Raw genomic sequence first — 15,455 nt, 5'->3', positions numbered from 1 at the left:
CCTGACACTGAGAGACAGACAGAAAATGACACATGGAACTAAACCCACACAAAACATGAGAACACAAATCCTAACTACCAATAAACAGAAACATGGAACTCTAATAACAATAATCATCATCACCATCATCACAAAATGAGAAAACAATCCAAAACACCAAGATAACTGAAACACAAAGCGCCAGAGAAACATAAAGAACAATCCATGATGCAAAAGTAAACCAAAACATAATAAACTCAAAATACTGGGTCCAACGGACCCAGAACCGTGACAAAATATTCTTAAAATGACATGAATGAATGCATGTTGTTTTACAAAAAAAACCAATTTCCCCTCTCACCCAGACTCGGGTCCTCTACCAGAGGCCTGGGAGCTTGAGGGTCCTGCACAGTATCTTAGCTGTTCCCAGGACTGCGCTCTTCTGGACAGAGATCTCAGTTCCTGGGAGCCACTCGCCTAGCTTGGGAGTCACTGCACCCAGTGCTCCGATTACCACAGGGACCACCGTTACCTTCATCTTCATCTTCTCCAGCTCTTCTCTGAGGTCTTGGTACTTCTCCAGCTTCTTGCGTTCCTTCTTCCTGATGTTGCTATCATTTGGTATTGCTATCACTATGGCTGTCTTCTTCTGCTTGTCCACCACTATGTCCGGTTGGTTAGCCACCACCATTTTTGTCTGTCTGTATCTGAAAGTCCCACAGGATCTTAGCTCGGCCCACCACCCTTGGGGGCGTCTCCCATTTTGACCTCAGGACTTCCAGGCCATACTCGGTACAGATGTTTCTGTATACTATGCCGGCCACTTGGATATGGCGTTCCATGTATGCCCTGCCTGCTAGCATCTTGCACCCTGCTGTTATGTGCTGGATTGTCTCAGGGGCATCTTTACACAGCCTGCACCTGGGGTCTTGCCTGGTGTGACAGACCCCAGCCTCTTTGGATCTTGTGCTCAGAGCTTGTTCCTGTGCTGCCATGATTAGTGCCTCTGTGCTGTCTTTCAGTCCAGCTTTGTCCAGCCACTGGTAGGATTTCTGGATGTCAGCCACCTCCTCTATCTGCTGGTGGTACATACCGTGCAGGGGCCTGTCCTTCCATGCTGGTTCCTCCTCATTCTTGGGTTTCTGCTGCCTGAGGTTTTCACTGAGCACACTGCCTCATCCTGGACTATAGTGCTGAGGCTCACTAGTCCCTGGCCCCCTTCATTCCTGGACTTGGGGTGAAATGCATGACAATGGGATAAATTTTAAATATATTTAAGTACTTTGTACATGTTTTATAAGACTTTTTTGTCAATTTTCGATCCATAAATCATGAAGTTGCTCCTGAAGACCTTGGTGGATTTAAGCCAAATTTATTGGATTGTTAACACGACCTCACTGTACATATATCAAACATGCAAAGTTTTATCAAATTCATATTAAACTTTGAGCCATCATGTTTATAGACAGAATGACGTGTGTGCAAAATGAATCTGTTGCTTCTTTAACTTTTTTGAAAAAATAACTTTTATTTACCACCTATACATGAGTTATTTACCTTGTTAATGTTTCTTGTCATCTGTCTGCACATTTTCAGTGTTTCGGACAGGGAGGCAGCTTTGGAAGCTGCTCTAAAGTTGCTGCAGCAGTTCTACTTTGATTTGGAAAAGTTCCTCAACTGGCTCACAGAGGCTGAGACGACCTGTAATGTTTTACTAGATGCCACGAACAAGGAGAGATTGCAGGAGCAGTCTGAGGCAGCAAGGAACTTGCTGGCACAGTGGAAGGTGGGCCATACACATTTGCTCCTCATCTTTCTGATATAGCTAGCTATGTATCTACATATACAGATATGGACATATACACGTTCCACAACTCTAAATTCTGAGTTCTAAACTTTGTCAGATTGTTATCAGCATAAGGCCCTGAAGATTAACCTTGTCAGGGCTAAGTCATGAGGACCAACACACTCACATCCTCTCCTGTCGCCAGTTTAGAATCATTAATTTAGTGATGAGGATGTCTGTGTAAAGGAAATCCAATCAGGGACAATGTTATGCCTAGGTCTAGGTGTACTGGAGCGCAACATAAGGAATAAAAAAAAGGGTGTCCTCGCCCTGGTCCCCAAAATCAGAAACCCAATGGCCAATTCACAGATAAATGTGAGATTTATTGCTACACCAATAATATCAAAACTCAACGCTTAAACTCCAGGGCAAAATTACAAACAAAACAAGCTAATCCAAGCACTACCCCATAACTCCCTGACTTATTAAACAAGATAAAATGTACAGAAATAAATAGGCAGCTCACCCCTTCAGCTTCAGTGCTATTTGAAAAAGGACAAAACTATTTACAACTGTTTACTGTTTAGAAAACCTAATTGGTCTCATAGCACACACACAGGTTTGGAGGCCGAAGATAGGTCTGCTGCTGCTGCTGGTGCCAAACCAGATTAAACCACAATGTCCTTTAATGTGGTCTCCCTTTTCACTTGTATCCCTACAAACGAGGCAGTGGAGACTGCCAGTAAATTATCAGATTTGTACACTGTTAGACCTTTGCCTCACTGCCACATATCTTAAAATACGAGAGTTGCTACAGACAAAAGCATGGATGTCCCATGGGCTCCCCACTGTAGCAAACCTTTACATGGAGCAAGTGGAAAATAAAGGTATTGGCTCTTTTGGGAGCTAGCCACTAGTACAGATACATGGGTGATACAATGGTCAAAAACTAAACCCAAGAAGTAGAAACCTTCACTATTCATATCAACTCAGTGATTGCAATGATGATAGCTGTAAGTTCAAAGATGTTTGTCATCAGAATTAATCATTAAAATGGTTATACCATTAACACAGTTTAATTAAGTTAAGCAAGGAAAAACTTGTGCAATCATAAAAGATTAGTGATAAATTAAAAACAATGTGGGTTCTTTCCAGGTACTCCAGCTTCCTCCCATAGTTCAAAGACATGCAGTTAGTAGGGGTTAGGTTCATTGGTGATTGCCCATACGTGTTAAGGAGAGTGTTAATGGTTGTCTGTCTCTGCGTTACCTCTGCAACAGACTGGTATTCTGTCCAGGGTGTACCCTGCCTCTCGCCCTCTGATAACTGGGATAGTCTCTAGCCCGCTCTCGCGACCCTGATAGGGATAAAAGGATGGATAAAAAGACTAACTTTTGTCTCAGGTGGGATCTGCCACACATCCAGTATATTTCCAGTTTTTAGCTTAAGGAACCCTTCTTCAACTCTGCTCTGGCTAGTATGACAGGAATGCTGACATGGTGAGATTTGATTGGACTGTCACTGTCTGCACACAAATCCAGAATTCCCCCAATGCATTGTGGGTGTTGGGTGAAGGGAAGGCTCTGTTCTGCAAGAAAACATATTCTGACCATCAACCCTCACCCTGCACCCACACACACTTTCTGGTAGCACAGCACGTACAGTGATCCACACACAACCACTGTGACACAGTGCACAGTGCATATACTATCAGGAAACACACAAGCAGCACATTTAAAATCCAAATTCACACACACACAACACACCTACAGGGACACACACACATGCACACACAGAGCTCTCTCAGTACAACAGTAACACTGTATGTAGCATTGAGATAGTTGTCTTTGTCCAGTTACAATGATGGGTGCTAAAACTGCATAGCATTCTATGAAGTCTCACTCTCATTCCCTAGGCTTCAACATACAGATAAATTTTAATTGGAAAAGAAGTACACTCGTCATTTTATGTAACCTTGAAAGTTTTGTCTGCATCTTTCATTGTCATTTTAACTCTTTCTCATACCCTGTGTTCACTCTGACTCAGACTTTCCAACTCCATCTCTCTTTTTTATGTGCAACTGACCCTCCCTCTCTTCCTCTTTATCTGCAAACGTTTCACTGTGTCACGAACACTTAAACAGAGGGCAGCCTAATTCAGCCTACTGGAAGCTAGAAGGAATAAAATGGGACATAATGGAGGTGCTTCTTCTTTTTGATGTCTGATTTTGGGGATTCCAGGGTACAGTCTGGACGATGCTGCGCAGAAGGGTCTACCATGTTCAGGTTGGGATAAAAATCAAGTAGATTAATTTGGAACTGAACATTTACTCAACGGACATTTACACTAAACTTTTGAGATGATTCATATAGGTTGTAATCTGTTAAATCAACTTTCGCTATACTACAGAATAACCTGTGGGATTTAAAACTTGTTTTGAATGCTGACCAAAAAAAATCGATGGTGTTCACAAATTAAAAATCTAAACCATATAACCTTTCATGTATTACCACAATTCAGGGCCTCGAGATTGAGTTAGTATCTGATTACAACTACTTAGGACTTCAATTGATGACTCGCTCTCGTTTACACCTCACTTTCAGCAACTGGTGAAAAAATTCAATTGTGGTTTTTACTTTAGACTAAAAGTCCTGCTTGTACTTTGAGAGAAGAAAGAGACTTATTGTTCCCAGTTGTTTACAGTTTTATGTCTATACTTGATTATAGCAATGCAATTTATATGCATGCATCCTTAAATATGCTGGATTCTATCATGGAGCATTGAAATTCATTACAAATTCTAAAGCTCTTACTCACCACTGCTTTATTGGTCTGCTTTGTCATGACGTATATATGATATAGATGACTGATATATTCTTATTAATAAGGCTTTTCTTCGTTTGCTCCCATCTTATTTCCCGAGATTTATTCCGTTTATCTATCTCAAAGCTTCACACTAAATTTGAAAAAAAGAGCATTCAAATGTGCAGCTTCTTACTCCTGGAATCAGCTGCAGAATCATCTAAAACTTCAGAACCTGGTCTCACTTAATGACTTTAAAGCAATTCTAAACAACTAATTTAGGCTGCTGTTTTGCCTGAACATTGTTCCTTTGTTTCTGGTATTAGGTAGTACTTTTAGCATGATCTTGGTTGTTTCTGTGTTTTATTTTTTTACTCTCTGACTGTACTTAACTGGTGTATGGATTTGTATGTGTATGTGATATTAATTTATGCAACCTAGGATTGTACTGCTTGGTCAGAAGACTCTTAAAAAGGGAAATTTTTAATCTCAAGAGTTAATTTTTTTCCTGGCTACAAAACAGTTAATATAATTGATTTTATATAAACTTGATTCTGTTGTGAGGCATTTGAGATTAACAATAGGAAAGATTTTTCTCTCAAAAATGTAGCGTAAAAATTCTGGAACTATTCATTTAAAAGGCAGGAATCAAGGTAAAAATGCATACTGTTGGACTGCCTGACATTGTGTCAGAGATCAGAGAACATTTAGATCACATGGTAATTGTAATAAAATCCTCCTGCCCCAAAGTGTGTAATTTGTTCCATGTGATTGTTTGTTAGCAGTCTAGCATCCACAGTTTTCATGATATCATATTTCAGATTTTGTGTGATGGTGGGGGGCTGGAGCCTATCCCAGCTGTCTTTGAGCGAGAGGCAGGGTACACGCTGTACAGGTCACCAGTCTGTCGCGGGGCTGGTAATTTTGTAAATTTTAATTGAAAATCTTTAAACTTCACAGCAGTATCTTAGGGGGGACATGATTTCCCATGTTGGCTAAGCAATTGACCTTGATCTTCATTGTTTGACCTTGACAATTTCAAGAAACCATATCGAGTAGAATATATCATCTTGAAAGGGCATACAACACACTTTTTTTATTTTCTCAACACCCTACACCATCACAATAACACCATAACAGGATGACATCATTGTATTGTAATGAAAACAGGGGGACATCAAAATCATAAAATGTCAGTTTTAGTATCGCCCTTGCCCTCTGGGGTGAGTTGTGCTCTCATGTAAAGAAGTGCACTTACTTAACTCCTATCTATAATGTCCTCAGCGCATCTTGTTTTTTTCTTCCAAAAAAGGAGGAGTATGGTTTTTTCATGTCTTCACTGACTCCAGTTTATTTTTATAAGATGATTTGCTCTAAAGACACTCTCGATTCTTTAATAAACACTTAACATAGAAATGGAGAAAAATGAAGTGAAATGACTAATCTAAAATACACTTTTTTAAGCCACTTTTTGCTTGAATGGTGAGTTACTGACACGTGCTCTTCACAAAGCACAGAAACATAAGAAATTCTGTCAAATTCAGTTTCATATTTTTAGCCATGAAATCCTTTAGACTGTGTTTGTAGTAAAAGAGCTTCGAGTGCTCAAATTGAGTAGAAATGCTCGATACAGTCCACTATTGCCAAAAGTATTTGTCTGTGTTTACACACACATAACTTTGTGGCACTCTATGCTTAATCCATTTTAATATGATGTCGGCCCACTCTTTGCAGCTATAGCAGCTTCAATACTTCCGGGAAGACTTTCTACAAGGTTTAGGAGTGTGTTTATATTAACATTTTCCCATTCTTCTAGAAGCACATTTGTGAGGTCAGACACTGATGTTGGACGAAAAGGCCTGGCTAACTCATGTGGTTCGGTCAGGCTGAGGTCAGGACTCTGTGCTGGACAGATAAATTCTTCCACACCAAATTGCCTCACCCATGCCCTTGCTTTGTGCACTGGTGCACAGTCATGTTGGAAAAGAAAGGGGGCATCCCCAAACTGTTTCCACAAAGTTGGGAGAATGCAATTTTCCAAAAAGAGGACTCAAAAGAAACTAGTGGTTATATTGGTTTGCCACAAGATAACCACAAAGAAGCATGTTATTGACCTTTTTGAACCTACCAATCATCACAGTAAAATAAGTGATGAGTAATTTATATTACACATGGAGTAGATCCAGTGTTGGGAATGCTAGAGTTATTTCACAGTTTTGGGTACAATCAAGTAATATGTCATATTTTTCCAATTAAATAATGCATTTTCTAAAATTGAATTGCATAGCATTGTGGTAAAACTGATGAGACTACATTCACAACACGTTCTCACTCCCAAAGCGTAACATTTTACACCAGGTGTCAAATCACCTGTATATTACACTTCCAGGCACCCAACATGTCCCTATACAGTGGTCCCTCGTTTATCACGGTAGTTACGTTCTAAAATAACCCACGATAGGTGAAAACTGCGAAGTAGCCAACTTTATTTTTTTACAATTATTATAGATGTTTTAAGGATGTAGAAACCCCTCACTACACACTTTATACACTTTTCTCAGACATGAACATTTTCACATTTTTCTCTATTGTTTAAACACTCTCAAAGCTCAAACCTTAGTAGAAAAATAAGTCCAGTGAAACCAAAGACCCGCGGTTGTCTTTGACAGTGCAAAACGTTTTGTCAACATTGTTGTGTTTGTTGGGGAGAAAACTTACAAACATACAGTACAGCACTTCAGAGTCACACTGCTAGCGATCGAAGATTTATGTAAATTTAACAAGCTGAACGCATTCTGTACTGGACAGGAGACACTGCAGGAGATTAATTAACATTGGTCTACAGCCAATCAGGACGCAGAACACAATGCACTGTGAAAAAAAAAAAAAAACATGCAAAATTGCACACAAAAAAATCCGCGAAACAGCAAGGCCGCGAACGGTGAACCGCGTTATAGCGAGGGAACACTGTATTACGAGATCGGAAAAATGAGGAGACATGAGAACTGTTTGGAATGAATCTACACAAGTACGTTTATCTTACTTAAATCGCTTTGAAAAACACTAATGTCATTAAAGTGCTGGTTAAGGTTAGGGATAAGGTTAGGGTTAGGGCTGGAATACATGGCTGGAATGTCTATTACTGTGGGACGGTTGTTCTATTGGATTTCATCCACAACCTGGTGCGTAGCATAGGAACGCGGAAGGTTGTCTTTCGCGTTCCCATGGAATACCTCGGGACGTGACAAATCGTTGGTATATTACGCCTCGGGAGTGAGAATGGTCTGACATTCATCAAGCCATGCAAAACAACTTGAGGTCCCGGCTGTACAATTTTTTTTCTGTGAGAGGTCACACATCTGAAGTGTCAGCTCTTTTTTTTACTTTAGTAATATAAAGAACATGTGGAAGGTAATTAGCCAATACTCAAACAACGACAATAACATTAAGAGAACTAAAATAAGAAAAAGTAAATTAAGTCAGACATACACAAAGAATTGATATCATAATTTTATAAGCACAGAATTTGTAAATAAGTCATTTACTAATACTTAATTAGTAAATGTAAGGCATTAAGGTAACTATTGTCTGTCTTATCAGGTGAAGACTCCTGAAATAGACATTTTCCCTCAATGATTTAATTTATGTATAAAGCATTAGTAAATTATGTATTAGCTATTAATAAAGCCAGTAATTCAAATGCAGGAGTCTCTTTATGAAGGCACCAAATTAAAATAAGATGAAGTGACACTGATTTTCACCTAGCCCGAGTTTACCTAGCCTATTCAAACATTAAGGAAGCATTTAAGGCAACACCCTGCCCCCACCTCTGCTCGTCAGACCATTTTTCTGTTATGCTATTTCCTGCATAGAAGTGCTTAATAATCAGAGAACAACCCACTGTGAAGCAAGTGCTCTACAGGAGCCACGGAAGCATTACAAGACTGTTTTGAAAGTATCGACAGATGTGTTCGAGGCATCTGCAACTGACAGTCACAACTTACAAGTGTAGATGAGTATGCTGAGTTAGTGTCTTCATAAATTTAGAAATATGTGGAAGATGCCATTGGTTTTGGCCTGTTAGATGACATTCCTGGTGACAAACTGTGGATGACCAAGGGGTGCTTGCAATGAAAGCACAAAGTGACGGTTTTAGGTCTAATGTGATATGATGGCACCCAGATCAGCAAGACCCAACTTGAACTATGCCATAAGAGCAACGAAGCATGACTTTGGTAAGAGAATACAGAAGTTCTTCCATGACCATGCAAACAAGAGACGAATGTGGCAGAGTATCAAAGCCATCACAGAGTATAAAGCTACTCCTCCACCCTGTGTGAACAAGACAACATTTCTGAGTAAGTAAGTAAACAAACACTTTGAAGGGTTGAGGCATTTCGCCATACACCTGTAGGAACAGCGCTCTATACGACTTTGAGGAGAGGGAACGTAAGAACAGCAGCAGGCACTGGCAACACACCTGCTTGGTGTCCTGACAAACCAGCTTCAGTTCTCTTTTAGACATTTTTAATTTGTCCTGCATTCTGAGGAAGAATAACCTGGACCAGAAGCTGCTGTTGGCCTTCTACCACCGTGTGTTTGGTACGCAGAGGCCACAGCCGAAAACAGAAAGGCGTAATTAACACTTCCCAAAAAAATCATTGGCCATCCTCTGCCACCCCTGGAGGCCATTACCGGCCATTACCTCCTGACTCAGGAAACCCAGGGCCATCAGAGGTAACGACTTGCTTCCCGCCGACCACAGATTTGACCTGCTGCCCTCCAGATGGCGCTTCTGGTCAATGGGGTCCCACACCTCCAGACACCTCCAGGACACTCGCACATGGACTCTATACTCAGACCAAGTGTATTACACTATTTTCAAGTACTTTGTAAACTGTTCTCTAATGTGTGCCTTTTTATTGTGTGCCTTCCTCCTGTTTTGTATATATACCTCTTGTGTGTATGTAATCTAGTCTGTTATTCATTCTTGCTGTCCTGCTATTCATATTATTATTCCATGCACAGCTGGTGGGGAGCATCCACAATTTCATTCTACATATACAGTGACAATAAAAGGGAATTCTATTTGATTCTTTAAGATTGCTGCCAAAATTCAAGTGCCCAAAAAACCCTCAGTCACGTATCTTAATGACAACTGCCCCAAAGCACTCAGTCCCATTATGATGTCCTTTGAGAGACTGGAAAACTACCACATTGTCTGTGCTGAAAACAACCAAAGAGCTCATTGTCGACTTAAGGGGAAGTTGGCACAGTCCCACACAATCATTAACAGTACAGCAGTGGGCATGGTCAGCAGCACCAAGTTCCAGAGAGTACAGATAACAGACACTCTGTCCTGGTCACTGCACACCAGAGCTGTTGCTAAGAGAGCTCCAGAGTTTCTGTACTTTTTGAGCTGGACGAGGAGAGGTCACTTACCCTCTCGTATCCTTACCAATTTCTACAAGGGTACTATAGAGGGCTTACTGACATGAATATCTGTGTGGTCAGGGGCCTGCAGTGCTGCAAACTGGAAATCCCTGCAGAGAGGGCTGAAGACAGCAGAGAAGATCACTGAGTCTCCACTTCCCCACTTCCAGGACATTGCAGTGAAATGTTCTCTGATCAGAACAAATGTTTCACTGTTGTTTCACATCCCCACCATGCTCTGTTCTCCCTGCTTACATCTGGGTGAAGGTTCTGCAGGATCCGCAGCAGAACAGCAACATCTTCATTACCCCTGTTATTGGGCTGTCACTAACCCTCACCACCACCACCCTGGCCCCTACCCCCAACCCCCAAAAACAATCATCAGTGACGTACACACATACATATCACACTGGAGTGTTAATTGGACTACTTTGTATCTAATGTCATATCTCCATATTTGTTATTTTGGTCATTCCATCATCAAATGGATCTTTTTTCCTTTTTACTTGACAAAAGGTTGGACTGCCAAATACTAACTGGGAACATTAAGAGCTTCAGTAATGGACTGTGTGTAGGACAAAATGTACAAAAGTGAAATCACCGGAGTTAAAGCTATACATTTTGACATTATAGTGCTAAGAAATTAAAATAAAAAAGGTTAATGTAAATATAAATATAAATACGGTTGATATCTTGAATAACAGATCATCATCTGATTTTAAGCACCAATCAGTGAAAGTGAAAGTCCTGAAAGATTGCTAATGTTACCAAAAAATTAAGTGTGTGCTGTAACCGAATTTACTGGTTTTTCATGTTGTTTTTCCATTTCTGGCAAATATAGGACCTCCAAATAGAGATTGACAGCCACACAGAACTGTATCACTCTCTGGATGAAAATGGGCAGAGGATTCTTACGTCACTGGGGGACTCCGAGGATGGTGTTCTGCTCAGGAGACGCCTTGGCAACATGACCCAGCGGTGGAATGACCTGCACAACAAGACCCTCCGCATGAGGTGAGCGATTGCAATGGGTCCAACAATGCAAAGCACTGTAAATGACTGTTGTTGAAACTACAGAGAAAAAAAAAATGTTTGTGTTTCTGTTTCAAGGGCCCATCTGGACTCAGAGATGGCCCCCTGGAAGAGGGTTCACATGTCGCTGCAAGAACTGTTGAACTGGCTAAGGTTAAAAAGTCAGCAGCTGGAGCAGGAGCGACCTGTAGGGGGGGACGTCCCGGCTGTGCAAGCTCAGCTGGACATACACCAGGTAGGAGGTGCAGCATGGTAGAACGCTCACTCAACATGCCATTGCTTCTGTGATGCTTTGATGCAGATTGTGTTCAGTATATTGTCAACACAACTGCCATAACTTTTCACAAAACAGGAATTGACAATATATCTGCACAGGAAGTGACATCAGCACATGATAACCTTAGACAAATTGTTTTTTTTAACTAAAGCTCAAACTAAATGATTAGTTTCTGCCTTTAAACAGAATTAATTAGAAAAATATTAACTCAGATTAATTCCCCTAGGGCAGCACGCAGTGACATCAAAGATGTGAGTGAATAAACTAATCAAATTATAATTATAGCCTACTTTGTAGTCAGATTTAATAATTGGGGAAAACCCATGATTTTAGTCTAAAATCACCTTCAGCCATTGAGGTTGCATCAAATTGCACTGTTTTCTCAACAACAAGTCCTAGATCACTCTACTGAATGAAAAGAAGAGGTTCTTCAGGTTTAGGAACAAGAAAAAGTTGAAAAGGATACAGCGTGAACTGAACTCCTTGCATATTTGCATACTTATCCTCATCTAAATGAAGATAACTATGTATACTTATCTTCATCTAAATAAAGATAAGTATACAGGCCCATTAACATGTGTATGGAGGTGGAACCAGTGAACACCTACAGGTACAGGTACTACAGGTACAGGTACAGAGTTCACCTGAATGAGAGTTTGAATGGATGCCCCAACAGTGATGGTGTGTACAAGAAGGGGATCATCAGATTCTATTTTCTGAGGAGGCTCAGATCCTTTATTGTGTGTTTGTGGTAAGGCTATTTCCTTTGCCGTTCTCTCCATCAGTGCCAGCAGGATTAACAAAATGATTCACAAAGCTGGAAGCATCATTACCCAGAGTCTGGAGCCTTTTGAGTCAGTGAGGGACAGGAGATCAAACAAACAACAACAAACTGCTCTCCATCATGGGCAATCCATCTTATCTGCCTTACTCAGTTCTACTGAGGCAGGAGCGCTGGCTTCTCCTCTCAGACATCTCAAAACCCCACGTGGGCATGCAATGTGATCTATGCGTATCAGGAATGAAACCTCTCACATAGGAAAGGTTTTGTAAGTGAGTGAGAAGGATGTTGCAAGTATTTTTATTACCCCTCAGCTGTAAAAGGCTGATGGGGTATTGTCGTTAATCTGCCAGGCGGGTGTTCAACATGGACACCTGAGTTTGTGAATGTGATCACTTGAGAAGGAAGTGACATAGGATTTTGAAACCATAGGCACATCTAGTATAGAATATCAGACAAGTTTGAATCTCAGTGATCTTGGCCTCAAGGTCAGGGGTCAGAGGACAAGTTTTCTGAAAATCTTTTTAAGTGTGGTAACCTAAGAACAAGGTGACTTAGGATTTTGAAAGTACCCCTTTGCATCTACTGAGGCTGAGGAGTACCACTGGCCACTGCCAGTATTTTTAGACATTTGTATCCACAGAAAGCTTTTTGAAAGAGAAAATTATTCCATTTGTGAAGCTTTATTAATAGACTCTGTGAACAGTTTATGTAAACTAATTACTTTTTATTTGTGTGTGGATTGAAGCATGCGCTTGTGAGTCCTCAAAAGTTACAGATAGATCACTGCACACATTTGTTTATGCCTCTGATCGTACCCTATGCATTTGAAACCCTTTTGAGACAAATTTTTCTGTATAAAGTCACATCAACCTGAGTCTTTTAGTACTGGATATGACATTGAAGGGTGGAACTGGCTGTCTGATGTTGGATTGAGACCCCAGTTTAGTACAAATGCTGAAAAGTATGTGTGCTTTTACAGGGTTTCAAGAGGGAACTGCGAGCTAAAGAGCCCATTATGACCAAGGCTCTGGATGATGTGGGAGTCTTTCTGTCTGAACTTCCAGAAGACACACCGTCACCTGAGCACAGAGGTAACGCACATTCATTTCACACAATTATGCTTAGAATGCTTAGAAGCTCTCCTCCACTATTCTTCCATAGCTTAAAATTCCCCCCTTCAGCACTTCATGCTTGTTTTAATGTTATACTTACTGGATGAATTAAGAATGTAAGTGCTGACATCCAGTATGGCGGCGAGCTGAGCGGACATGCGTTAACCTGCTCTGCTACCCTGTTGGCAAAATCCTGCTAAAATATTGTACTTGAGTAGGCGAATCACCCCTATTTCGACAAATAAACTTAGGGTTATGCCGGTGTCACAGAAGAAAGTCAGTCAAGGCCGGAACAAAACTCTCCAAGCTAAATTGTCAGACTTTACGAAGTCGAGGGCTAGCAAGGATTCATTAGCTAGCAGTGAGGCCATGGACGCTAGCGGGACTCCAGAGGTTAATGCACCGGACAGAAGCAAGGATATGGCAGCGGGAGAGTCCTGCCCCACGTTGGCCATGATCCTGACTGCTATCAACAACATGAAAACAGAGTTTTCCACCAGGTTTGACGCCATATTGTCCGCTATTGAGAGCGTGAGGAAAGACATTACTGACTACGTAGAGCACGTCACAGAAGCAGAAACTAGGATTTCGACAACTGAGGATAACGTCGCCTCCCTCCAAACAAAAGTACAAGTCCTAGAAAATAAAAATAAAGATTTGGAGGACAAAGTGCTGGACCTGGAGACAAGATCAAGGCGCTCCAATTTCAGGATGGTCAACCTACCAGAAGGAGCGGAGGGCGAGGACGCCTGTGCCTTTCTGGAGAGTTGGCTGCCGGATGCACTGGAGTTGCCGCTGGGGCGTACAAAACTAATGGTGGAGAGGGCTCACAGAGTTGGGCCAAGAAACCACAACAATCCTGCACCCCATACGCTGATAATGAAATTCCTCAGCTTCAAAGATAAAAAATTGGTGATGAGAGCAGCTAAGTCTAAAAGATAAGTACGATACAAGAACCAGACGGTGAGGTGTTACCATCTTGTGGCGGCAGGTGTCCACAAGAAACAGAAGGAGTTCGACGAGGCGAGGCGCCAACTCCGCGCAATGGTACCTGCATCGGTATTGCATCATTCCCCCAGCCCGGCTGATAGTGACATATAAGGAACGGTCCCTCATCTTTAACAGCCATGTCGAGGCAGAGGGCTTCATCAAACGGATCAAGTCAAAAAAGGGATCGGACTGATGGTTAGGATACGATCTAAGTTTACAAAGCATAAGGTAACATCTGACCTGAGAATAAGAGCAGGATCGAGCCCAGCCGGCTCGGGTAGATCAAGCTATAACGTTAAATGTATGCTTGTGTCTAATACCGCGTATTACAGTGCATTTTCTATTAGTTAAAGTCATGTTACTATGTCTATTCTGGGCTCAGTGCAGGATTAAAGCTCTTGAGATACCCATCTCTGTCTTCTAATTTAAAATAAATAAATAAAATTAAAAAAAGATTAAGAAGCCGAACGTATTTCTGCAACAAATGTAAATTGGTCAACAAGTAAGTGCGGCTTACTTGTTGACCTATGGCAAAGAGGGGTGTTTATAAATAGATAAGAATTTAATATCTAACCTTGGTGGCATAGGAGGGTATAGTTAATGTTATAGTTAACAGTTGGATTGTTCGGTTTTACTAGTTCAGCTATACAGTGTCATCCTTGGGTAAATGTGTGGTGGCAGGCGATTTTAACTCTGTACTAGATCCGGTGAAAGATGGGAGCTCGGGAACCGAAGAGTCTCACACCCGTAGTAGGGTAACTATACAGCGCTTTATGAAGGAATTGAACTTAACAGATATCTGGAGGGAAGAAAATCCGGACGTTCTAATGTTCTCATGTTATTCTGGTGCACACAAGTCCTATTCAAGAATTGACTTCTTTTTGATATCTGCAGAGTTGAGACATAAAATCAAGGAATGCTCCTATGAGGCTATCCTAATCTCAGATCATGCTCCCAATTCATTGGTATATCAGGACTCAAAGCTTGTGAAAGATGCTAGGATTTGGCGTTGCAAACAAAAATGGTTGGCGGAACCTGGTTTTGTCTCGCTTCTGGATGAACAAATTAGCCTCTATTTTGAAATGAATAAAACAGAAACTTCTGCAAGAATAAGATGGGAGGCTTTTAAGGCTTTTATTATGGGCCAAATAATTAGCATCACTAGCTCTAAAGCAAGATTGACTTTCCAAAAGGCAAAAAAGTTAGAGACAAAAATAAAGGAATTAGAAAATGAATACTATCAAACAAGGTCCCCTGAAA

At 41.1% G+C, this 15,455-nt stretch overlaps 1 protein-coding gene across 1 annotated transcript in view; it reads left to right on the top strand.

The window, feature by feature from the left end:
• LOC116316656 (dystrophin-like) overlaps positions 1–15,455 on the top strand; it is a 233,304-nt gene that overhangs the window by 195,114 nt on the left and 22,735 nt on the right. Inside the window, exons 59-62 of the mRNA XM_039607248.1 lie at positions 1,576–1,765; positions 10,842–11,014; positions 11,111–11,267; positions 13,073–13,184. Of these exons, the coding sequence (XP_039463182.1) occupies positions 1,576–1,765; positions 10,842–11,014; positions 11,111–11,267; positions 13,073–13,184 (632 nt within the window). The remainder of the gene's footprint in view (positions 1–1,575; positions 1,766–10,841; positions 11,015–11,110; positions 11,268–13,072; positions 13,185–15,455) is intronic.

Source organism: Oreochromis aureus, linkage group 23, assembly GCF_013358895.1.
Source record: "Oreochromis aureus strain Israel breed Guangdong linkage group 23, ZZ_aureus, whole genome shotgun sequence".
In the NCBI taxonomy this organism is placed as follows: Eukaryota; Metazoa; Chordata; class Actinopteri; order Cichliformes; family Cichlidae; genus Oreochromis; species Oreochromis aureus.
Note: the sequence above shows the minus strand (reverse complement) of the source record. Positions and strands in the feature narration are given on the sequence as shown.